Source organism: Girardinichthys multiradiatus, chromosome 7 (assembly GCF_021462225.1).
Source record: "Girardinichthys multiradiatus isolate DD_20200921_A chromosome 7, DD_fGirMul_XY1, whole genome shotgun sequence".
Classification (NCBI taxonomy): domain Eukaryota; kingdom Metazoa; phylum Chordata; class Actinopteri; order Cyprinodontiformes; family Goodeidae; genus Girardinichthys; species Girardinichthys multiradiatus.
The window spans coordinates 48,632,185-48,657,090 of record NC_061800.1 but is presented as its reverse complement, the minus strand read 5'-3'; the positions used below and the strand labels follow the sequence as shown (position 1 = coordinate 48,657,090).

General features: G+C 41.8%; 1 protein-coding gene across 3 annotated transcripts in view; it reads left to right on the top strand.

Annotated features, from left to right (window-relative positions):
- Positions 1-1,035: 1,035 nt before the first annotated feature.
- The window catches only part of mlphb (melanophilin b), a 45,154-nt gene continuing 21,283 nt past the window's right edge, over positions 1,036-24,906 (top strand). For 2 of the 3 annotated variants that reach the window (XM_047369978.1, XM_047369976.1), the window contains exons 1-8: positions 1,036-1,099; positions 3,458-3,617; positions 9,172-9,393; positions 10,674-10,813; positions 17,566-17,607; positions 19,234-19,289; positions 23,642-23,734; positions 24,452-24,593. In XM_047369978.1, coding sequence (XP_047225934.1) covers positions 3,493-3,617; positions 9,172-9,393; positions 10,674-10,813; positions 17,566-17,607; positions 19,234-19,289; positions 23,642-23,734; positions 24,452-24,593 — 820 coding nt within the window. In that variant the 5' untranslated portion in view covers positions 1,036-1,099; positions 3,458-3,492. The remainder of the gene's footprint in view (positions 1,100-3,457; positions 3,618-9,171; positions 9,394-10,673; positions 10,814-17,565; positions 17,608-19,233; positions 19,290-23,641; positions 23,735-24,451; positions 24,594-24,906) is intronic. The other variant, XM_047369977.1, reaches the window with a different exon arrangement.

Genomic DNA, 24,906 nt, shown 5'->3' with positions numbered 1-24,906 from the left:
ACTTAGAACACACTGGACTACAATAAGTGTCGATTCTAAATCGCCCTAAAATCTTACTCTATCCTGCCCAAGCTACTTCTATCGTACTAACAGAAATAAAACCAGAACGAAATTACTTGGTGTCGTCTTCTCTGGAGCAGTGAGTAGAGGGAAGAGGGGGAAAAGAGTTGTTACCCATCCTTAACAAACTCAAGGACGGTCGGCTTCTTCTCCTTTGGCAAAAGGGGAAAATTATGACGGACCGTCAGCAGTCGACTGGAGCAAAAACAGAGGAAAATTTCGTCCTTCCTTGGAAAACCTCAATGGGTTTTTCTTGAGTTGCGTGTCAGGTCCACGCCTTCGATCGGTAAGGTAAAACTTGCTGGTCCTCGTATCCCAGTAAGCTTTTAGCTCGTTGAGCTTCTCATGAGTTTGGCCAGTGAGGAGAATGAACAGAAACCCACGTGTGAGTTTGTTCTCCTGAATGATGCTCACCTTCGTTGGTGGTAACCAAGTCACGGTTCCAGCAGGAGAAAAGCAATGGTGGGGCATCTCACGTACTGTTTTAAAGCTCACTGTGACATCAGAGCTGCAATGCCCACTTCCTGTGAACTGTAATGCATGCTGGTTGTAGCAGACGATGCTGGGAGGTGTAGTAGAGGATTTCTAATCAAATGGAGCATATCCGGTCTTAATAAAGAGGCTCCGGTCAACAGCTCCTCTAACACAGCTTCAGCATTCTGCCATGTTGGACCCCGGACACGTGACTGTGGATTTAAATCCAACCAGACCGAATGTGGCCTCGGGATTAGACGGTCCAAGTGACCAGAGGCCTCCAGATAATTTCTTCCATCAAGGATCATTGAGCTAATCACATACTTTCCTGAGATAACACTTTCTGCGGATTAAAGAAATCCCATTAATGTGGTCAGGTGAGACACATAGGCTGACCTTTAGAAGATCAGACAGAGTGGGAAGGCGGAGAGGAGGCTGAGTTTAGTTTTTTCTCCTCCTAGTTAACAGGACATGTGATTAGTATTGCTGCCGTCTCCTTGCTTTGCCCTGCAGTCAACCCGGTCTGCCTTAGGAGGAAATACAGCCTGCAGGCGAGCCAGTCAAGGTGAGTAAACTCTACCGCTGTCTTCTACATGTTGGAGCTTCAAAAAGGTGATGATGCTGTTTTAGAGATTTTTGTGCCTGTGTGGGTTTTCTGTAGTTAGTTTGTGAACAGAGAACTTGTTTAATGTAATTATCCTTTAGGTCCTAGAGTAGTATAGGAGCAGGTACAACAAACATAAAAGCTTTGTTAACCCTGCGTTATGAGTATTTCAGGTCTGAGTTTGTTTCCACCTGTGCAGCTCATGCATTCCCTCCACAAACGCAAAAACATGCAGCAGCTGGCCTCCTCATTCTGCTGTCCCCTTCCTTTTATTTTACACAATAAATCTAATTTCATCATGGTTTGTAGAAACAAAAATACAGAACTGGAGACTTTGGATTTGCTATGTTAATGAAAAAGATGCCAGGCTGTTCCCACCCGCTAAGCAAATACCTGCAAAGCTTGTGTACACGGTGCAGCTTTACCTGTGAGAAGGAAGTGGGCCGCTCTTTATTTAGCTGCATGTTTGACTTAGAATCAACCATTTCTGTTTAGGACTTGTTTCCTGATTAGAAATCAGATAATTAGGTTACAGAGGGCCCAAAGATTGGAGTTGTATAACATGGCTCGTGGAAATCAAGACAATTATGGGAAGATCCTAAACATGCCACTGCTCCATTTGCCAGTTAGACTGCAGCTCTGTCAGTGGAAGAGGAGAATGAACGCATCCTCTGAAGATTGTGTTTTTTATTGGTTACATCTTAGTTTAACGAAGACTTGATTAAAATCCTCCAGCAATAAAATGGCTGAACCGTGCCAAACCCCTGAGAGATCACAGGACAGGACAGGCAGAGAAGTTATTCCAGACACAAACCCACTGTACAGCTAGCGTAACATGAAACAGGAAAGAAAGTACACCCTTTTCAATTTCTAAGGTTCAAATGTTATCTTGTCTGGTTCTAAAATCATTTTGGTCTAACTCTTATCATTCATTAGATAAAGATGAAATTAACGTACAGACGCAGTGTGTGAAAAACATCTCCGGACTATTTTCTCAAGCTTTGAACGGAACCTTTTCCAGTTGCATCGCTTTCCTGCACTGCTGTTATCTATCGGCTACCAAAGAACAACAAAGATAATTTCTTTCTGACTTCTTGGGTGCAATCACATTAAAATATGAGCAAGTTTTAAGTGTTTGGGATTTTAATAATCATGCATGTTGCTTTGACAAGCCTCTGGTGAAGGATTTGGAGATTTATTGACGTCACTCAGTCAGAATCCAGCATTTTTGGAATAAATTGTTGATACCCAGCTGAAGGCCCTCCTGGATGAATATAATCTGATAGGAGTTTCTGTGTCATGATAGATGACTTTAGCTCTGCATTTGCTGTCCTCCCATGGGGAGTACCTCAGGGATCCATTCTTGGTCCTCTCCTCTTCTCTCTTTATTTGCTACCACTTGGTGCTATTTTTAGAAAGCAGTCAGTCATTTTCTATACCGCTTCTTCTTTCTTTTTAGAAAGCCAAAATCCAGTTTCCCTTTAAAACATAATGGTTCTATTCAGCCTCACCTTGACTGTCTCGTTGACATCAGGAATCAGGTTTTTTTTTAAATCCAGTGGCTTCAGCTGTGTCCCTTCTTTTGATTTTTCCCCCTTGGCCCTGCATGAAAAATCCAGCCTCACTAATTTGGTTGTGAAAATGAACCCTAGCCTACAACTGGACTCACATCTCAACACTGTAGCTGAAACCTCATTTTTTCAGTTGGGGCAGCTGTGAAAATCAAGTTTGTCCTGTCCAACTCCACCTAGAGACAGTGATTCATGCTTTTATCGCCTCACACCTGGATTATCTTTTTGATTGGAGTTAGCCAGGCCTCCCTCTGGCGTCTGCAGCTGATGTTCCCGAAGACACTTAATAAATCCACAGGAAACCGAGCCTTTGCCTTTTTGATTCCTAAAATGTGGAATGAGCTGTCACTGCAGATGTTTAAAATGAGACTTTCCCAGGTTGTGTAAACCTACAGTTCTCCTTCTAAGATCTTCACTGGGTGCTTTGGACTTCCCTTGTTGTTCTGAGAATTGTTGGTCCAATGAGAGCTTTCAAATAAATCCTTTTCATGCTGCAAAGAGAAACTACCAGCTGCAGTCAATTAAGTTCATTGGCTTTGCTCTTGTCAACAAAAACAGTTTCAGAAACATTAAACGTATTGGGTTAATGCATATATACTGTATATACATATATTTTAGCTTGCAAGTATAATTTTGTAGATTTTGACTTCTCCACAAAGAGGCAATAATAATAACATTTTCATTTACCTGTAAATGTTTTAAATCGATGCTGAGAGAAACACCTTTTCCGACTGCTCTTGTTTGTCAGGTCACATCCATCGGCCATCAGGTTGCTCTTGCATCATGCCTGCCACTGCAGTGGGTATGAAGCTGGATTTGTCCAAACTCACAGACGAGGAGGCCAAACATGTGTGGGAAGTTGTCCAGAGAGACTTTGATCTGAGGAGGAAGGAGGATGACCGGCTCAGGTAACTTCAGAAGATACTTTCTTTGATTATTAATTAATTATTGCTTTAATTTCAGTAGCTGTTCTGTTGATGGTAATATAGAGGTCCATTGACATCACATTACTCACAGAAACGTTAAAGTTAGAAAGAAATAACAGGAAGCTCAACTCTTTAGTTCTAGTGAACAAGTCAAACAAGGACATTTTGGTGAACAGGTTGGGGACGGTTCCTTCCTCTTCCTATTCCAGCACGACTGCACACCATTACACAAAGAACGGTCCGTAAAGACAGATGAGCGAGTTTATTGTGGAAGAACTTCTGCACAGAGTCCTGACCTCAACCTAATAAAATACCCTTGGGGTGAATTAGAGCAAAGACTCTTAACCAGACCTTCTAGTCCAACATCAGTGTCTGACCTCATAAATATAGGTGTGGAACAACGTTCAGAACCTTTGATAATATAGCATAGTTAGATTGTCTTTACTGCCTTTTTTTACTGGCATATTTCTACTGGAACCTTTCTGCATCCAGGCTACGTTTCCCAAAATAGACAGAGGACACATGCCAACATAGAGGGAGAGAGTCAGGACACAAGACAGAAATGTCCTTCTTCGCTTTCGACCTTTTTGGTAGCAAAAGTTATTTGTTTTCCATCTGAATGTTTGTTCCTGTGTAACTGCTGCTGTTTTCATTCAAGGGCCTCTGTGGTCTTTAAAGAGGTGCAGATCTTCATGCGGTTTCCATATAAAACTGTCCACTCCTCAGTGTTGGAAAACCAAATATGTTGGTTTAGAAAATGAAATATTTTGTTTTGCTTTTCCGTGTCAAATAAAACAACAGAATCCAAATTGTTTTCCTTTGTTTTTCTACTTTCCTAAATATTTAATCCACTATCATTCAGAGTCATGGAGAAAAGACTTTAAAGAAATGATGTGGTCGCTCCCAGCTTTTAAAATAATTTAGATCAGACCTCAACAGAACCAAACACACAAGCTGAGTTAGTTCACTTTTAAAGACATTTATTGATTCAAAGCAAAAACAAGAAAGAGGGAAACAGAACAAATATAAAACCTAAATTGTCACAAATTTACATGAAAGCCAATGATTCCAAATGTTAGTATGAAACACAACTGAGCTTAATGTAGGATCTGTCAGTGAGAAAATCATGTCATTTATACAGTTCATTAAGCCTCATGTTCAACAAGACAAACATTTGATCTTCGCTTCTCCATCTTGGCATCTTGAGCATCAGCATCACTACCTGCTAGAGAGAGTCTCTGCATGGTGGTACCATGCAGGTTGGAAACTGACATGAGATCAAGACTTACCAGCAAACCAGAACCAAACCAGACTGAGACGGATGAAGACAGGACAGACTGAATGATGGCAGTGTAGAAGATGACCAGCAGCTCCTGTGGAAGGTTGAACTTCTTGAGTTGCCTCAGGAAGTACAGTCTCTGCTGGGCCTTCTTCTGAACATTGTCTATGTGTGAAGACCATCTCTGGTCCAGAGAAACGGTGGTTTGTATGAACCAGAGGTGGTCCACAGCAGACACAGTGTTGTTGAGGATGGTGAGGGGGGTGTATGTGGCGGTGGTGTTCTCAGAAAGTCCACCCTCATCTCCACAGTCTTGAGTGGGTTGAGTTCAAGGTAGTTCTGACCGCACCAGTGTACCAGCCGATCCACCTGCTCTCTGTATGCAGACTCATCACCGTCCTGGATCAGTCCAATGACTGTGGTGTCATCTGGAAACTTCAGGAGTTTCACAGATGGGTCCACTGAGGTCCAGTTATTAGTGTAGAGGGAGAAGAGGAGTGGGTAGAGAACACATCCCTGGGGAGCACCGGTGCTGATGGTTCTTGTGGAGGAGAAGATGCTCCCCAGTCTCACCTGCTGCTGCCAGTCCTTGAGGAAGCTGTTGATCCACTGACAGGTGGAGGCTGGGACGTTGAGCTGGGTGAGCTTCTGATGGAGGATGTCTGGTATGATGGTGTTGAAGGTGGAGCTAAAGTCCACCAACAGGATCCTGGCGTACGTCCCTGGGTGGTCGAGGTGTTGCAGGATGAAGTGTAGACCTAAGTTAACAGCATCATCTGACAACCTGTTTGCTCAGTAAGCAAACTGCAGGAGGTCCAGCAGGGGGCCTGTGAGGTCTTTCAGGTGCTTCAACACCAGCCGCTCAAAGGATTTCATGATCACAGACGTCAGGGCTACAGGCCTGTAGTCATTTAATCCTAGGATGGTGGGTTTCTTGGGCACCGGGATGATGGTGGATCGTTTGAGGCAGGAGGGGACCTCACATTTCTCCAGTGACTTGTTGAAGATCTCAGTGAAGATGGATGCCAGCTGGTTGGCGCAGACTCTCAGGCATGATGGGAAACAATATCAGGTCCTGAGGCCTTCCTTGTTTTCAGGTGCTGAAAGAGCTTATTTCCATCTTCCTCTGAGATCCTGATTTATCAGACGAGGATTCTGCTCAGGGTTTGGGGGAAGGTCTCCTGTAGGCAGTCAGGTTTTTCAAACCATTCCAAACAGAAGCATCTTCATGTGAGAAGCTTTTCTTTAGCTTCTCTTCGCTGCTTTGATCTAAATGAATGTCTTGTTGCCAGGTAATCCGGTGTGTTGGAAAGGGATGCATCTAAAGTTGGACCATTGCAAGGCATCCTCACAGAACACTGTATCACATTAAAACTATTTTAACTTAGACATAAATGGATGTGACTGATTTGTTGTAAATAACACAGAGCTTTACATTAAATAAAAACTATGTCAGTATTTCAGATTCACACTCGTTGATCCCTCTGACTTTAGAGGACATTACTGTAAAAATGTTCTGAGAAAAACACGACACCATGATTATAACCCAAGAAGCTGCAGGTTCAACAGTGTCTGAGAAAATAAACCAACTTTAGAAAGAAGCTTTGTATGGAGCACACATTCAGAGAGACCAAAGTAAACTCCTGGCAACTGGTCCCAGTGTCCTGAGCTTGCCAGTTAAGCAGAAACTCTGCCGTACCTGCTTTTAATCAGAGGGAGCAAAGAACATAACCAATAAGAAATGTAGGAGTTCTATCCTTTCTATGACTGAAATTTGGAAGAAATACAAGAAATAAACAGAAACTAAATTGTTCATATTTGTTTCATTTCATTTCTGAAAACAAATTAGATATTTGAATTTTAAACAGTTATACATTAGCTGTCTTACAAAGTTTCACTGTACAGTTTCAGTTCCAGTGGATCAAACTGAATGTTAAACAAAGTCCTGCTGAGTGTTTCAGTCTTTGACAAACAGTTTATAGTTGATCTCATAAAACCTTTAGAAGTAAAGCCCCACCGTTGGACGAAGACCCCTCTACATTTTATTAAGGGTTTTTCAGCACAGCCATATGCATGTCAGTGTGTTAGTGCATCAGTCACTGTGAGCTGATCACCCCAGGCTCTGAGGCCTAAAGGTGGTTTTATACAGCCTCAATGGACAGAGCTGCATGCAAACTGCAGTCTAACAAACACAGCAATCAGCAGAGGTGCAGTTTGGAGGTGTGAGTGCTTCTCTCAGGCCCTGAACCTGTCTCCAGCAGCAAGCACACTGCTTCCTAGGTGATTCCTAGGCATGCTGTTGTTTTTATTTGGCATGTGACTTTTATAGATTTTGGAGCCACCAAAAACAACCTTACTTACTTACTTCTCACACTCTTTAAGGTGTAATGGACACCATACTTCTTTCTTATTCAACACTGTCAGTCACGCGGAGATCCTTCAAAGACCGTCCACATTCTGGCTGACCTTTGACCCTGTAGTATTCTTCATCAAGTGAGTAAGGGTCCAAATAAAAAGGTTACTTTCAACAGAAATGTACTCAAAATTACACCTGAGTACTAAATGTAGTTAGAGGCTTGAGGTCAGTGACTTTACCGTATTTGCCAGGAGCTACAGAAACACAACATTTTGCAGTTCAATTCTCTAAAACAAATGAAATTTACAGGAAAACATCTAAAAAAATTTAAAACCACGTTGTGGATAGAAATGTTTCTCCTGACATTTAGATGGTGGGAAATAAGATTAAAGTCCTGCACTCCCCTCCTCCTCCCTCTGCTGGTAAGTGACCCTTTGGTTTTTGACCTTGGCCAATATATCAGAACTGAGATAGCCATGGCATTACATACAGCGCACATATGTCACTGAAACCATGGATGGTAATCCTGTGCACCAGATTTATGGGATTTAATAGGACTGAAGATATTCAGCTAATATTACTTTTAAATCACACAAAGTTTAAACAATAGCAGCTGTATCTGCAAAGGCTTAAGGAGTACGGAAACATTTATCAAGGTGATATGGGCTATAATTCAGACTGTATGGTCCAAACAACAGGCTTTAATACACAATAAGACTGCTCTCATCCTTGCAGCAGTTGTTTCTTATTTGTAATTTTTCTTTTCAGGCTCCACCCAGGCAGGGACATTTGGGACTTGTTATCTGAATTTTTTCCTTTCTACTGCAGTCAGCATCTCAAAGCTCTGAAGGAGGCTTTAGCTTTTCCAACAATCAGGACCAGTTTCCAATAAACTCCACTGAAGTAAACATTCTGTTTTGAAGCACTGAAGACATTTATTACACAAAAAGAGTTGCATGAGTAGAGGAAAGATAGAATTTGGCTTCAGATGGATTTTACTGCATATTGCACTACACTTATTCTGTCAACTAATAATGACTTTGCTTAAGAAAGTTTTTTGCAGTGGTGTTTAACCTTGAAGTTGCTAGATTGTTTGGAGAAGTGAAAATAAAGTAGTTCTTGGATGAATAACTCAAAGAAATAATATCTGCATATTGCAGTGGTGCACAGTCTTATTTATTTAGCTGTTAGAGAAGTAAGTGATTTTGAAATGTGTTTCAGTTATTACTTCCACAACTTGAGGGAAATGTGCTTATTTCTTCCTCCAGTTGAACTCTGTTAGATACAGTAGCTTAGCATTAACGCTGGGTTCAGCCCTATGAAAAGGGCCATAATAAATAAATGAAAGCTAATGCTAACGCTACTTTCCATCCCACTGGGGTTTTATATTGTAGTTATGATCACTCAGTATCTTACCTGCAGTAGACAGAAGTCAGGGTGACCTCAGTGGAGTGAATCATGGAGGAGCCAAGCTAAATGATGCAGAGAGCAGAGACACTTCACAGAGATTTTAAAAGATCTGGTAGTTTTAGACATCAGTTCAATTTTTCTCACTGTTTACTTGAAGTAGTTCAAAATTCAGCTCACTAAATAAAAACAAAATTATTTAATGTTCATAGTTCATCAATAAAAATTGTGCTATGGTGGTATGCTGATTGTCAAAACTCTGAGTACAGGTAAGATACTGACTGCTTATAATGATTACAAACAACCCTACAACAATGAATTATCTCTTAAACATGATGTCTTGAGCTTTAAAGGAAAACATACAGACAGTGACCGACTGATTTTACGGGAGATCTTCACGACGATATTAGAATTCATCAATACAGGCAAAGGTGACCACAAGCTTTGGGTTTGTTTCTTACTGAATCACATTTTGTTTTGTTGTTGTTTTCCAGTGAACTCAAGAGCAAGATTGAGAGAGAAGATACCAAGAGAGAGCTGTTGGGAAATCAGACCAGCCTGACTGAGTCTTACTGCATTCGTTGTCTTCAGCCCTTCAAGTTCCTGGTCAACATCAAACGTCAGTGTTTGGACTGCAGAATTTACGTCTGCAAGTCCTGCAGCCGCATCAGTAAGCGAGAGCAAGGCTGGTTGTGTGATCCCTGCCATATGGCCAGGTAGGACCGGAACAGTTTGAGTATTAGATGAGTGATTCAAAGTAAGCCTAGGAAAATGTCTGCAGGTTGAACGACCGTTAAAATAAAGAATTTCCCATTTTCTGTTCAAACTGTTGTTTTCCAAAGGCCATTAGATACCAAGTAAAGCAAAGGAAAGGCCTCTTATGTTATTCTTGGTTTCACTTCACCCCCGAGACTTTCTGACTCTGATTGTTAAAAGTCCCTACTCTCAAGTTTCACAGTTGCACTCAGTGGAAGGCAGAAATCCCTCAGAACCAACAGAATTTGACTAAAACATTCAATTTGAGCATAAAAGCAACCTTCAGGATCATAATTATGCAGCTCATATAACATACATGATTTACACTGATCTCATGTCAGTTCCCAACCTCTAAACTTTACAACAATGCTCCAAATCATTTTGGTTTTTATGGTGCAGACTGTTACCTGTGTGATGGTGCCAGTTGTTTTTGGTTTGATGCACAGCTGTGACTTAGCTGGCGCTATGACCTCATACTACTGGAGCAGTGGGTTTTTAAGTTTAGCAGAGGTTTTAATTCATCAACTAAAAATGAAAAGTCCTATATGTGGTTAGCTTTTTATCTCAGCTATATGAGCTAAACAGTTTAAGCAAGTGCAAGCTAAACAAGCTAAAGTCAGCTAGGTGTTGTTGAGACAGGTCTACTGTTTTAAATATTCTTATTTTACCAACACACTGTGTGGTGTTTAGGGATGTGAAAGTATTCCTTTATATTTCTCTATTTTGGGAAGTGTCTGCAGATAGCTGAAGAAATATGATTGTTTAAATTTAATACATTTCTCCTAGTTCCTGCTGACGTCCAACATTTTTCAAATGTTTTTTTTTAATATTGGTAATAATCTTGACCTCTAAAACTACTTTGTGAACAGTTAAAGAGCTCAGTTGCTTTCCCAGGCATACTTAAAATCACATCCAGCTAACGAATGACATTTTGGCCTCTGCATTCTGATAAGAGAGACCTTATATAACTTTTACGGCTCACTCTCTGCAGCTAGGAGCGAAAGACATTAATACATCCAGTTTCTTTCAGGTCCATGTGCAAACCATCACACCATTGTTTTCTCATATTATGTTTTTTTTACATTTTATTAGAAGATGTGTGTCTGGAAAATATTTGGTCTCCAAATCTCATTGTTGAAGCTGCAGTTCATAGTTTTACTTGTCTAGAGATTGTTGTTGCAAAAATGCTTGTCCAGTTGAATCCGTGCACTTATTTCCTGTGATGACTATTTTCTTGCAGAGTTCTTAAAATTGGTACCTTGGAGTGGTATCATGAGAACGTCCGAGCCCGTTTCAAGCGCTTTGGCAGTGCCAAGGTGATGCGATCGCTCTTTAAGAGGTTAAGTGAGGAACACAGTTGCTCTCAGAGTGACCATGGAGGTTAGTGGTCTACTTACATGGTTTTATTGGAATTTCAGTGCAGCCAAAGATTATGACAGGAACGTTTAAATCTTTGTTCCACTTGGGAAAATCTGAATGAAGTAGGGAAATACGTGACTGCAACTTGACTTTACAAACTCTTTCAGAGTGACCATTTAGCTGAAAGATTAAGCTCCCACTGATTAACTAAAACTGCTTAGTGGTCAAACACTGTGGTTACTGAACAGCTGCCAGGTTCAAGACGTTCGTATGAAGAAGGAAATAAATGTAAATCAAAAGCCTTAGGATACCATTCAATTACTTGACAGCGGAAACCTTAACAAATTACCATCTGTTTCACTTCTTTCTCTGCAAACCCTCAGGAGTTGCTGCTGGTCAAAAGTTCAATCTGCCACAGTTAGGAAGCATGAACGTGAAGTCAGGGAAGTCTGAGCTTACCGTGAGAAATCCTCAAAAAATGAAAGACTTCAGTGAGATTCAACAGCTGCATACTAACTCCCCATGGCATCAGTATTGTATGCATGAACTGGATTATCTTTCAAAGAGGTGTGACACTTGTTTTAAGTGTGAATGTCAAGGTACAACAAACTCTAAACATCCTGTCTATCCACGCAAGACTTTTCAATGCTGGGAAAAAGCATTTGCCTCTAACAGGTTTCTTCTGTTGTAACTTTTTGTAACACTTAAATGTTTTAAATCCATCCATCTTTTTTTCTACATGCACTGAAGCCTGATTTCTACCAGACCTGAAGAATCATGAAATTAATTAAATAGTGTCCGAATGTGACATTATGGACTTTGTGTTTTGTTTTGTTTACTGATGATCATATTTCTCCAGCCCCTCTGGTTAGGTTGTGTTTACTTATTGTTTACATCCTAGTCCTCATGTTCTCTGCTTCCCTTCCTGTCTGTTCAGTCTGTGTGGTGTTAGGTTTCATTACTCTGTAATCTGGTTTGCTTTATGGGTTCCTTGTTCGTTCTTAGATTTGGTGTTTCGTATGTTCCCTTCAGTTTCTCAGTTTTCCTTCGGAGTTCGCCATCGACTTCCGGGTGGCAGCACTCAAGGATGAAGCGGCACTCAAGGGTATTTTTGTGAATTCCCTTACAGATCAGATAAAGGACCAGTTGGTTTTAAGAGATCAACCTGTGAGACTGGATGATTTAATCAAACTGTCAATCCGTATTGACAACCGCCTAAGAGAGAGACAAGCAGAGAGGAATCATAAGTCAGAGTGGCAGCACTTTATGGCACCTCGGACCGCTTACCTTGATACACCCACTTCCTCTTCGGAGGGATCTGTGGAACCTAAGCCTATGCAGGTTGGTCACACTCGTCTCTCTCCTGAAGAGCGACAACGTCGTTTTGGGGCTGGTCTTTGTTTGTATTGTGGACAAGGTGGACATTATGTTGCAAGATGCCCTAAGAAGGGAAAAGAGGGGGCTCGTCAATAGGTCAGGGGACTTTGATGAGCATGTCCCATTTTTCCCCTATATCTCGTCTGTGTTTTCCAGTCACTATTATTATTGGCCAAGAAAAGTGTCCAGTGGATGCTTTTATTGATTCTGGTGCGGAACAGAATCTTATTTCCTTGGATCTAGTTGACAAACTTAAGATACCTTCTCAGTCTCTCAACCACCCCCTTTCTGTTTCGGGCATCACTGGTCAAACCATATCTCAGGTGAAGTTTAAAGTGCCCCACCTTCACATCATTACCTCAGGTAACCACCATGAATGGGGTGAGTTCTTTGTTGTCTCCTCTATCTCCCCACAATTGGTTCTAGGATTTCCGTGGTTGCAGAGACATAATCCCGCGATTAATTGGGTGGAGGGCAGGGTAGAGAAGTGGAGTGATTACTGTCTCCAGAATTGTCTAAAGACTGCTGTCTCTCACTCTAGCAAACAAATTGAACCACCTGAGCCTGTTGATCTGTCTAAGATTCCTCCTGAATACCACAATCTTGCATCTGTTTTTAGTAAACAGGGGGCTCTTTCTTTACCCATGCATCGTCCCTATGACTGTGCTATTGATCTCCTCCCAGGTGCTCCGTTACCATCCAGCAGACTATACAATCTCTCTGGACCGGAGAGAAGAGTCATGAAGGAGTACATTGAGGATTCCTTAGCATCCGGGATCATTCGGCCATCTACCTCCCCCGTTGGCGCCGGCTTCTTCTTTGTGGGGAAGAAAGATGGCACGTTAAGACCCTGCATTGATTATAGGGGGTTGAATCAAATCACAATCAAAAAGAAGTACCCCTTACCACTCATTGATTCTATACATGACCAATTACACTCTGCCAAGATTTTTACCAAGCTCGACCTGCGCAATGCGTATCATCTGGTTTGGATCCGAGAGGGTGACGAGTGGAAGACAGCTTTCAAGACTCCCCTGGGACATTTTGAATATTTGGTGATGCCTTTTGGATTGACTAACGCACCCGCTGTTTTTCAGGCTCTTATAAATGATGTTCTCCGTGATTTCCTCAACCTCTTTGTGTTTGTTTATCTGGATGATATTTTGATTTTCTCTCAGAACATTGATCAGCATCACCAGCATGTCAGGACCATACTCCAGAGGCTTTATGAAAACTAACTCTTTGTAAAAGCCGAAAAATGTGAATTTGGTGTTTCTTCTGTGACCTTCTTGGGTTTTATTTTTGAAGCAGGCAGGTACAGAACGGATCCTGAGAAGACCAAGGCAGTGGCAGAGTGGCCTACTCCAACGGATCGCAGGCAACTCCAAAGGTTCTTAGGTTTTGCAAATTTTTATAGAAGGTTCATAAAGAACTACAGTCAGGTCACTGTGCCTCTCACTCAACTTACCTCCTCTCTGAAGACATTCCATTGGTCCCCTGAGGCAGAGAAAGCTTTTTGCAAATTGAAAACTTTATTTTCTTCTGCACCCATTCTGACTCATCCTGATCCTAGTGCGCAATTCGTTGTGGAGGTTGATGCTTCTGACATTGGAGTAGGGGCCATCTTGTCTCAACTTTCTCCTATAGACAACAAGGTGCATCCTTGTGCTTATTTTTCTCGTCGTTTGTCGTCAGCAGAGCAGAATTACGATGTGGGAAATCGAGAGCTTCTGGCTATCAAGTTGGCGCTTGAGGAGTGGCGGCATTGGTTAGAGGGGGCGGAAGTCCCTTTTCTCATTTGGACTGACCATAAAAACCTCTCTTACATCCAAAATGCCAAGAGACTTAACTCCAGACAAGCCCGTTGGTCCCTGTTTTTTGCTCGTTTTAATTTTTCTATCTCTTATAGACCCGGCTCCAAGAACATCAAGCCCGACGCTCTCTCTCTCGCCAATTTTCTCATTCTGAGCAATCCAAGACTGAAGCTTCCATCTTACCGGAATCCTGCATTGTGGGCGCCCTCACCTGGGCCATTGAAAAGGACATCAGGGAGGCACAACAATCTGAACCGGACCCAGGTACTGGTCCTGTAGGCAAACTGTTCGTTCCGAACTCCGTCATCAATAAAGTTCTGGATTGGGTTCATAATAATAAACTTACCTGTCATCCGGGGATTAATCGTATGATCACTTTTACCAAGAGGTATTTCTGGTGGCCCACTATGAATCCCGACATTAGAGAGTTTGTCGCAGCTTGTCCCACATGTGCCCGTAACAAGAACTCAAATCAACCTCCTGCCGGTCTTCTTCAACCTCTGTCTACCCCCAGTTGCCCATGGTCCCACATCTCTATTGACTTTGTCACTGGTCTCCCGCCATCTGACGGAAACACAGTCATCTTTACCGTTGTTGATAGATTCTCTAAGACTGTTCATTTTATTCCCTTAACTAAGCTTCCGTCTGCATTGGAGACTGCTCAACTTCTGGTTCTTCATGTCTTCCATATTCATGGCATGCCCTTGGATATTGTCTCTGACCAAGGCCCGCAGTTCATTTCACAAGTCTGGAAGGAGTTCTGTAGGGCTATTGGTGCTACCGTAAGCCTTTCATCTGGTTACCACCCTCAGTCTAATGGGCAGACTGAGAGATGCAATCAGGAACTGGAAGTAGCATTGAGATGTGTGATTAATGACAACCCTTCTTCCTGGTGTAGACATCTCACTTGGATAGAATATGCCCATAATATTCATACTTCCTCTGCTACTGGTTTATCTCCCTTTGAGATTTCTCTGGGCTATCTACCTCCCTTATTCCCCAGTATTGAACCTTACACTGTTGTCCCCTCTGTTCAGCATTATATCTCCAGGTGTCGTAAGATCTGGCGTCAGACCAGGAGGACACTTCTACGCACTTTGGAACAGACTAAAAGGTTTGCTGACCGTCACCGTTCCACTGCACCGGTCTACTGCATTGATCAGAAGGTCTGGCTCTCCACCAAGAATATTAAATTAAAGGATACTACTCGAAAGTTGGCCCCCCGTTTCATCGGTCCTTTTGTCATAGAAAGGATCATCAACCCTTCTGCGGTGAGACTCAAGTTGCCAACTTCTATGCACATTCATCCTACCTTTCATGTTTCACAGATCAAGCCAGTCTCGGAAAGTCCCCTGAATCCACCCACCAAGCTCCCTCCCCCTGTTCGTCTCATTGATGACCATCCAGCTTACACGGTCAATCGTATCCTGGATGTTCGACGTAGGGGGCGTGGTTTTCAGTACCTTGTGGATTGGGCTGGATATGGACCTGAAGAAAGAACCTGGGTACCTTGTTCTCTTATCCTGGACACTGCTCTCATTACATCTTTTTACAGACGTCATCCGGAGAAACATTCGGGATTGCCTGGAGGCAATCGTTGAGGGGAGGGTACTGTGAGATCTCTGCTGGCTGGTTCTGGCACTTCATTGTTCTCAGCTGCAACTCATCCAGCTAATGAGCTCATGGCTTTTTAAGACAGCTGCTGACACAGTCTGTTGCTGGAACATAGTCTCTGTTATGTGGACTTCTGTCAGCCTGCCTGATCGCTTGTTGTCCTGCCTTCCTGTCGATCTGCCCATCTGTCTGCCTGCCTGTTGCCATATGGAACTCTTCTTCAGGAAATCTGCACTGTAAATATTTCCACCGCCAGAACACTCTCTCTGCTCGGATCCTTGGGGCTTCCTCATCCTCTGGCTTCCAACAGCTCTAATCAAGGTCTACCTAAGTTGGAACAATAAAACCTCATTTCAATCTAATTCTGTGCATCGAATCTGTTTGGTTATATTTCGACAACCTGAGTAAATTAATGATAACTACGAATAAATCTCCTATTTCTGTATTTCATTTTCTGTCATCTGCTGACTGCCAGATTTGACACAGGGATTTAATCTCCATTTTTCCTGTTTTTCCCATTCTGTCTCACCAAAGCTGTGCTCTCAGCATTCATAGACTGTCAGGCTTTAGGCCCTTAACTCAACAGAGACTTGTGGACTACAGACTACCTGTTGTACTCCTGAAAACACCTGTATCATCAGATATTAATGTTGCAAAAAAGAAAAAAGAGAAACATATGTGTTTTAAGGAAATCTATAAGCGGGTAAATACTTGTTCCAACCTCTGCACTTAGCTACAGTGATGTGTAAATATACAAGCTAAGGTTTTATTGATCATTTTTGGTTTGATCAGATGAGCTAAGATATTTAACCTAGCTTAATTAGCTATGCTACAAAAGCTACCAGCAGCTAGCTTAGCTTATGTGGCTAAGTTACAGTACGTTTTATATCTTTTTGCTGGTTTTAGGTTCATATAAGAGCATCACATTGTAGGATAAAAAATTGTGTGAAAGTAATAAATGATGATCTGTTTCTGACATTTTAGAACAGTGTTTTGTGCCCTTAACAGAGGGGCAACAAACAATGCTACATGCTAAAAAGGGTTTGTTCTGTGAGGTAGGGAGTAGTTCAAGACTGTGTCCAGTTTCTAGTGTGTGGTTAAAGTCTGTAAAATTCCTTGGAAACTTGCTTCTCTTTCATAGAGCTGCTTATTTAAAAGGTACATTCAGACCATTCAAAAAAAAAAAAAATGCACTTTATTTCAGCCTGGCAGATCATGGCAGATCTCCAGGTGAGATCACAGCATTTGGAGATAGGTGGTGAATCATAAAGAGATAGCCAGGACTCCTGGTACTGCTTACGCTGAATCACCCCAGAGGATTTCTGGGCAGAGATGCAGTGCAGGCTGAATAGCTGGCTTAGCCCAGCGGGCCTTGTGATCATTCACTCACATGTCTCTCATTTTTCTGCCTGGAGTACAGGGCTCTTCAGACCAGAGGCACGGAGGAGGCAGGGAGGGAGGAGAAAACTTCTCTCATGTCGAATGCAGCATTTAGAGTGTGCAACTTGTATTCTGAAACACAGTCTTAAATATGCATGTTAACCATCAGGGCTGAGAAAGTCTGCAGTTCATCTCATGAGGAGACTCATGTGACCATCTGGATTCAGTTCAACACGCATTACTGTACACACACTCTTTCTTTAGCGTTCGCTTCACTGCATGTTCCTGCTGTGGTCCGTTGGGCCCTCAAAGCTCGGAGGGTGTCCTCCTGTGAGCTCAGCGTGTTTGCTGGTGCTAGAATCAGAATACCCATTCTGTCATTTAAATATATCATTATTTAATGCAGAAATGACTGTTTTACTTTTGTTATTTGTATTCTGACAATCTGTTCACATTAATGTGCTAATTAAATGACATTAATTATTATTGCAGATTTTTTAAGATTATCTAAAGACTTGTAATAATGTAATAATTGTGTTTAATTGCAGCTAACATATCCATGCCTTCACTGCTTGCTTGTGTTTTTAGAGCCCCATGAGTTTGACACACAGAGCATGCCTGAGATCCACAGTACGTATACAACATTCTGACCCGATTAACCAGCAGGGCTCACATATAAACAGCCTGAGCTTCAGAAGTGTTCTGATGCACAGTATTACATAGTAGATATGAACAAATAAATATAAAGCTAAATGTGGAGATTGATGAAAAAATAAATGGATTTTGAAAAGTTAAATAAATAATTGTAGAAAAATAAATGTGGGAAATATTACAAAAATACAATCCATAGAGTGAGAAACAAGACATTTTATATTACAGCAATGAAAAACCTAAAACTGTTTCATTTCAATGAAATAAACTTGGACTATTGTCAGAAACGTTATCACCTTCTTCTCAGATGTCACTGAATTCTTCATGGTGTGAGAGAACAAACAAACAGACCGAGTCGTCCCGGTTCTGTCCAAACGGACTGAGATGCTTACTGACTCCATCTGTCTTCTTGGCACTAAGCCTCCTGTCTGCAGAAGTAAAGAGATAAAGCAGTGGTCATAAATCCCTTCTTCCCGGTACTGGTTGGAAGACTAGATGAATTCTACTTACTGATCCTATGAGAAAAATGCTTCTGGACCTGAAAAAATAAATGAGCCAAATGGATTGGACCAGAACTGGCTTCGGGCCCTTTTTTCAAGGGGGCATTTAAATTTATTAGGCAGATTGCTGTTTACTTATCTTTACGATACGTAACTTATTAAAGTCCATCATTAATAGGCTGTGTTTGCCTTAAACTGTGAGGCGTATAAAACTACACAGCTGCCCATAAAGTTACAATATTTAGTTTTCATCTCTTCTTATGAAATGATTGTGAAAGTAATATATTCTTCTACAGATAAAGAAGCAGATAAGGTTTTAATGATTAATATCTTCCAAACATTACGGTTATTGCAGAGAACCTCCGCTGTCTTGGTGTTTTGTTCATTAATAATGTTAGGATGGAGCAGGAGGTAGACTGCTGGACTCACACTTTGTCTGCAGGAATTAGCCACTGCTCCAGTCTGTGCTGTTGAAGACAAAACTAGGTCAAAAGGTTCAGCTCTTGATTCACTGGTCTGTCTATGCTCCAGCTCCAGTTATTTCCAACAATATGAATAAATAGAACTCAGCAGAATAAATCCAGGTTAAATATCAAACCATTAAAATGAAACGGGCTCTGCGGTCGGTCTCACTCATGTACACTCTGGTCAGACTAGCACATCCATCTGGCTCCATTTTGCATTAACTTCTCAGGAGTTGGAGTAGCACCAGACAGCAGCTCAGAAAGAAACTGAAGCTTTATGGAACCTATGGTATAATTACAGGCTGTTTGTAATTAGAACTGTTTTACAGTGTTTATGTTTGAGAGTTCTGTGTAAAATGAGTATAAATTAAATGTAGTTATTGGTTTGTATGAATCTAATCTATTGTGTTTTAAACAGTGTTAACGAGCCGCTTTATGTCAGCTGGAGCTGATTTTAATGGAAACCTCTCAGAGCTCATTTCTGAAAGCAACACAGGGTGTTGCTAACATTTTCATTAATTACATCAGATAACTTTGCTCCTTAACGCTGACCTGCATTTGTTTTGCAGGAACTATGTTGATGTTTGTGTTGTTATGTTTCAGTTATGTCTTCATAAATCAATGATTTCTCTGTTTGTCAGCAGATGGATATGAGGAGCACAGCCTGGATGCAGCAGACTCACAACACCTCCAAGGGGTAGGACATTTTATTTTTAGCATTTTTCCTTAATCACAGAAATAATTAAAATAAGCATAAACAACTAGTCACTTACAACTGTGACTAATTAAGGTATCTTAATACATCTGATGAATATGAGGCCATTAGCATCCATCCATCCAGCGTCCACACCCACTTGCAGGGTTTTAGGGGGCTGGTGCCACCCAGCAGTCATTGGGTGAAAGGCGGGCGACCAGTCCAGGACATGGAAACACACAGACACACAACCATGCATGCACACACTCACACCTAAGAGCTGTTTAAAGAAACTAACAGACCTAACAGTCATGTTTTTGGACTGTGGGAAGAAGCTGGAAAACCTGGAGAGAACCTACAGTTGCACAGGGAGAACATGCCAAGTCCACGCTAGAAGACCCCAGGCCAGGATTCAAACCCAGGACCTTTTTGCTGCTACTGACTGCACCACCATGCAGCCCAGGCCATCGACATCTCAGAAAAATCATCTGTATAATTGTCCATGCTTTGCTAGTAAAGTGGCCTAGTGGATTAGACAGCAGGGCATTTGCATCCTGGAGAGACCCCGATTACCCTGGTTCGAATCCCACAGCCTGCCTCTCTGGGTCCCTGAGCAAGACCTTTCGCCCCTGACTGCTCCCAAGTAGCAGCAACGGCAGCCCACTGCCCCTAAGGGATGGGTTCAATGCAGAGGATCATTTCTCCATTGTTAGATCAATTAAGTCTAAATTAAATAAAATTAAATATGCGCTCAGTGACAAAATAAAACTGATTTTCAACCAGAAAGTACCTGGAGGGTTTGGACTTTGCTGGTCCACGTAGACATAAAAATGGTTCTATGTGCATGGAGCTGGAGAAGGAGAACCAGGTAGCATCAGAAGTGGTGTGATTGTCTTAACTGGCAGGGAATGGTTGCCAGGAATGGTTGCCAGGGAAACTCAATATGTGCAAAATAATAACAGGCTAATTGATGGTCAGCAAAATGGTGAATCCTTAATTACATTAAATGCAGTTTTACACACAGATGGCTTTTACAAGTTTGTTATGCAACTAAAAGCCCTAAAACTGTTTCATATTTCATTAAACCGTAGAACTGCCTGTAGATATGTTCACCCTTAACACACAGAAGCAGCACCATGACCTAAATGTTCAGAGCAAACTGGAGCAGAGAGCTAGAAAAATGTCACAGTGGAGCAACACAACAAGTCTGGAGGAAAGGTCTGCAGGGTCCATGTCTGCATGTTTATGAACTTACAACATGAAGAGGACCAAAACAAATAAGCTGCTTATCACTGTCTCAGTGATGACAGAGAAAGCCTGAGAAGTGATGAAGAAGAGAAAAATATCCAGGTGGATGAACCGAAGATGTTTGGATAGTTAATGGTGAAGCTGACAGCTTCTAGGTTCCTCACCCATTCAGTACCTTCTGTACATCTTAGCATTCAGCTGCTTGTCACAATAAAACCATCTAATCTCTGGACAACACGTCTCTGATACATATATGGGATTCATTCTTAGGCCACATACATATGCTGTGGGTATGTGGGTGCATGCAGCAGGTAGGGCAGATAGTGGGGCAAAGGGAAAGGGTTGAGAATGATTTCTTTACAGTTTGTCATGAGATAATAAGAGGTTTCTGTGTTAATTCCCGCATGGGTCCATCTTTATGTATCCACACCCCAGTAGGACCAAACCAGTCTGATGCGAACCTAGAAGTAGAAGTAGAAGTAGAAGAAGAAGAAGTCTGTGTCTAGAGACCTTTCCTCACCCAGATGCTTTGGCAACTGGCTGATTGGACTGTCACTCCACGCATGATGCAGCCACTGATGGCCTCTGGTGTCCGCTGTAGACATGTCCATACTGATGTACCCATCGCTGGTCTGCATGTGGACCAGGTTACATCCATGACAGCACAATGACACCATTAGAACACAACTCTGAACACAGACCTGGAGCTGCTAGCAGTTAGCAACAGCTCCAGGATTTAAGACTTCTGGTAATTTTGGTTTTAGAGAATAGATCAGAACATCAGTCGGATTCTGCTGCAGGAGTAGTCCATGTTGACAGCGTCTTCTCCACTGCATGTCTTTGCTAATGTTTCAACCAGAGAGCAAAGAGGAGATGATGCAGTAATACTTTCACTGAAGAGCATTTTGATTCATTTTAGCTTTCAGTCTTCTTTATTGGCCTGTTCTTTGCTAAAGTTCTGAAAGTGACGACATCTCGCAGACTTTCTGTCAGATATGGTTCTGGACTCTGGCTTAGCTCCAGTATTTCCCAGAACAAGAACTGGGGCATCAGTTCTCCCATCCAGACACCAGTAGTTCTGGTGGTTCTCTTTAGAAACATGATTTGATATCTTCATACTTAAACCTGCATTTTGTTTTTACAGAGAAACAGTTTCCTGTTTATAAATGAAGACAATGTAGATTAAGATGAAGCAAAGAGCAACAGATGGTTCCGTTCAAGTCCACATTTTGAAAGCTAAAAGCATTGGCAGAAGGTTGCTGTGCTCTGACATCGATCTTGATGACAACTGAGGTGTTTCCTGCACAGGTTGTCTAAGTTGTCTGGGTCGGGATGATGGACCACACCTGGATTGGCCATGCTGCTCTATATAATGACTCAGAGAAGAGTCTGAGCACACCTAAAGGTGCTGAGACTGTAAACCAAACCAGCCATTCCACTGCAAGTCCTCATTAAACCAAGTCTACTGATGTTAATACCACAGGTTCTGTTTAATGTTGAAGCTGAGGTCTGTTAAGTTTCAGTCTCTGCTGCTGCTGCTGTGTTGAGAAATGACAGAAACCCGGGTTCTGCTGGTTGTTTACTGGTTCAGGATTTCTTCATGTCTCAGATGATTGGACTTAAGATGGATGTGACATGAAGAGGCAGCAGGCTGCAGGCTTTGTTGTGTCATTGAAGAGAGTTTGGGTCCACTCAGAGTAAACCAGCATCTCACTGGTTCCTCTTGGGAGACATTTCTAACAGTCAGAAAAGCCACAGTTTTATTGGACTTTTATATGTTTGTAGTAAATTATTCGTAATGTTCTAAGGTTCATTAAGTGGGTTTTACAATTTCTCATTTTCTTATATTTACATATTAAACATCTATAAACATCACGGTTTGTTCCTCACAATCTGACATTAAATCAGGTTCAATTTGTGCTGTTTTATATCAATTAATTATTTGCTAAAGTCAGAGTAATACGAGATTGTTTTATTTTCCTTTAATAAAGCCAGAGGTTTACATACACTAAGATTACTAAACCTTTAAACTATTCAGGAAAGCCCAGATGATGATGTCATGGTTTTGTGAGCTTTTGATTGGTTAATTTATAAACAGTGAGTTAAATAGAGGAACAGATGGGGAAGTATTTTAAGGCAACACCTCAAACTTTCTGCTTCCTTGTGTGACATCATGGAATCAATCTGCAGAAATCAGCCGAGATATCAGGAGGACTACAGACCTCCAACAGCCTGGTTCCTCCTGGGTCCAATTTCCAGGTATCTGAAGGTTCCACATTCATCTGTCCAATTATATCCAAGCATAAACAGCATGGAGATGTCCAGCCATCATACGGTTCAGGAAGGAGATGGGTTCTGTGACCCAGAGATGAATGGGTTCTGGTGTGAATCAACATCAGAACAATATCTGAAGACCTTGTGAAGATGCTGCTGAAGCTGGTAGGAGAGTCATTATCCACAGTGAAACCAGTCCTGGACCAACATGGGCTGAAAGGCCACTCAGAGAGGAAGAAGCCATTACTCAGGGACAGAGACCTTCATTACTGGAGACATGTCCTGTGGTCTGATGAGACTAAACCTGCAGTGTTTGGACATAATGTCCATCGTTACGTTTAGAGGAAAAACAGGGAAGCTGGAAGCCTGAGAACACCATCCTAACTGATGTACGGGGGTGGCAGCATCATGCTGTGGGTGGTGTTCTGCTGCAGGAGGGACTGGTGCACTTCACTGAATACATGTTATCATGAGGAAAGAACATTATGTGAAAATATCAGGCAGAAAGTTAAAGCTGGACACAGATGGGTCTTCTAAATGGACAACTTTTCCCTCCATCCAGGACTTATACAGGTCAAGGGTCAGGAAAAGGCTAAATCAGACCGGTTTTAGCTTGCTCTATTGTCTTTCAGAGCCTCTTTTAAATCTTCTAATTATGACATTAATACTGCTGTAGTTAAAACACTGATAGACGCAGATAAATATTACAGTACGTTTGAATAAGTGCTTTAGATCAGATGTTTTTCCTCTTGTGTTTTCATGCTGGTGAGGATTTTGTCCATTCTGCCTCCTTTCTGATGGTGATGATGTTTCTCTCCCTGTGTTTTCTGAAGATGAAAAAGGCCAAGCGAAGATTAACTGTTGATCCGGTTGATTTCATACCCGGCTGTGATTGCTCCAGTAACTCCAGACCTCAGGAGGATCAGGTAGATCACAACCATCAAGCTTCCCAGAAGACCAACTTTATTTTACCTCTGACCTCTCCTCAATTTTCCTCCAAAGCTCTAACTTGTATAAATCCATCCTCATTATTTTCAGATTGGTTTACATTTAATGCAATAATTATACTCCAGGTGATCTGAATAAAAGACATGAAACATGTTTTAATGTGAAATGTTTGATCAGGTCAAAGGTTTTTCTCAAATTTAGGTGGAAATATTTTAATCTTTCAGTGAGGTTATGTAATAAAAACTGAATTTATATTTAGATGATAGTTTTAAGGTAGCCTTGGTCATGCTGTTGCCTCAGATCTTAAGTGTAATGATGGCGATCCATTTCACATGGACTCTTCATTGTTTTCTCTGGAGTCTGATTTACTGTAACAACGTAGTAAAGATTCATTTCCTGCCTAATGTGGCAGCATGTGGACAGGCAGCTCAGCCTTGAACTGAACGCTCTGTCAACATTCAGACGGCAACACGTCAACATTTTCTGAACTTAAAGAACCTGGAAAGAGTTTTCATGTTCATGTTTCATCTCTGGAGGTTTTACTTCTGAATATCATAAACCTCCTTCTCCACAAACATCTTATCAGTGTCTTCGCTCCGTGTTTTCCTGTTAAACCTGACAGTCATTTTCTCCAGAGTAGTACTAATTATCGGTCCTCACTGCTCTCCATCACTGCACCGCACCCCACCCCCCAGGCCTTAGGTGTTAATGACATCATGGACTCAGATGGAGGTTTAAGGGAGTCGATGCTCGCCGAGGCTGACATGGCGGCCGTTTTTCACCAGATTGTACAAGAGCAGCACAAAGGTCTGGACCTGGAGATGCCTCCACAACAAGGTAAGGTCCAAGTTTGACTGAAAGAGACAGAAGTTATGCAAAGCTTCTTAGATGGAACATCAGAAATGTTACTGGCAAAACTAACGGATTGAACCCTCAGATTTCCCTTTTATATAACGTAGCTGATTGGGAAAATACAGGTGTGTGTTAGCACAATGCCAGGATGGAAAGGCATAAGCAATGACCTTAGAGCAGTATCTGCTGCTTATCATCAACCTGGGAAGGGTTATAATGTCATTACCAAAGTATCTGAACCCTGCAGACTCTTCCCAACAGTGGACATCCCAGCAGATTTAGCCCAAGGTCAGAGTGT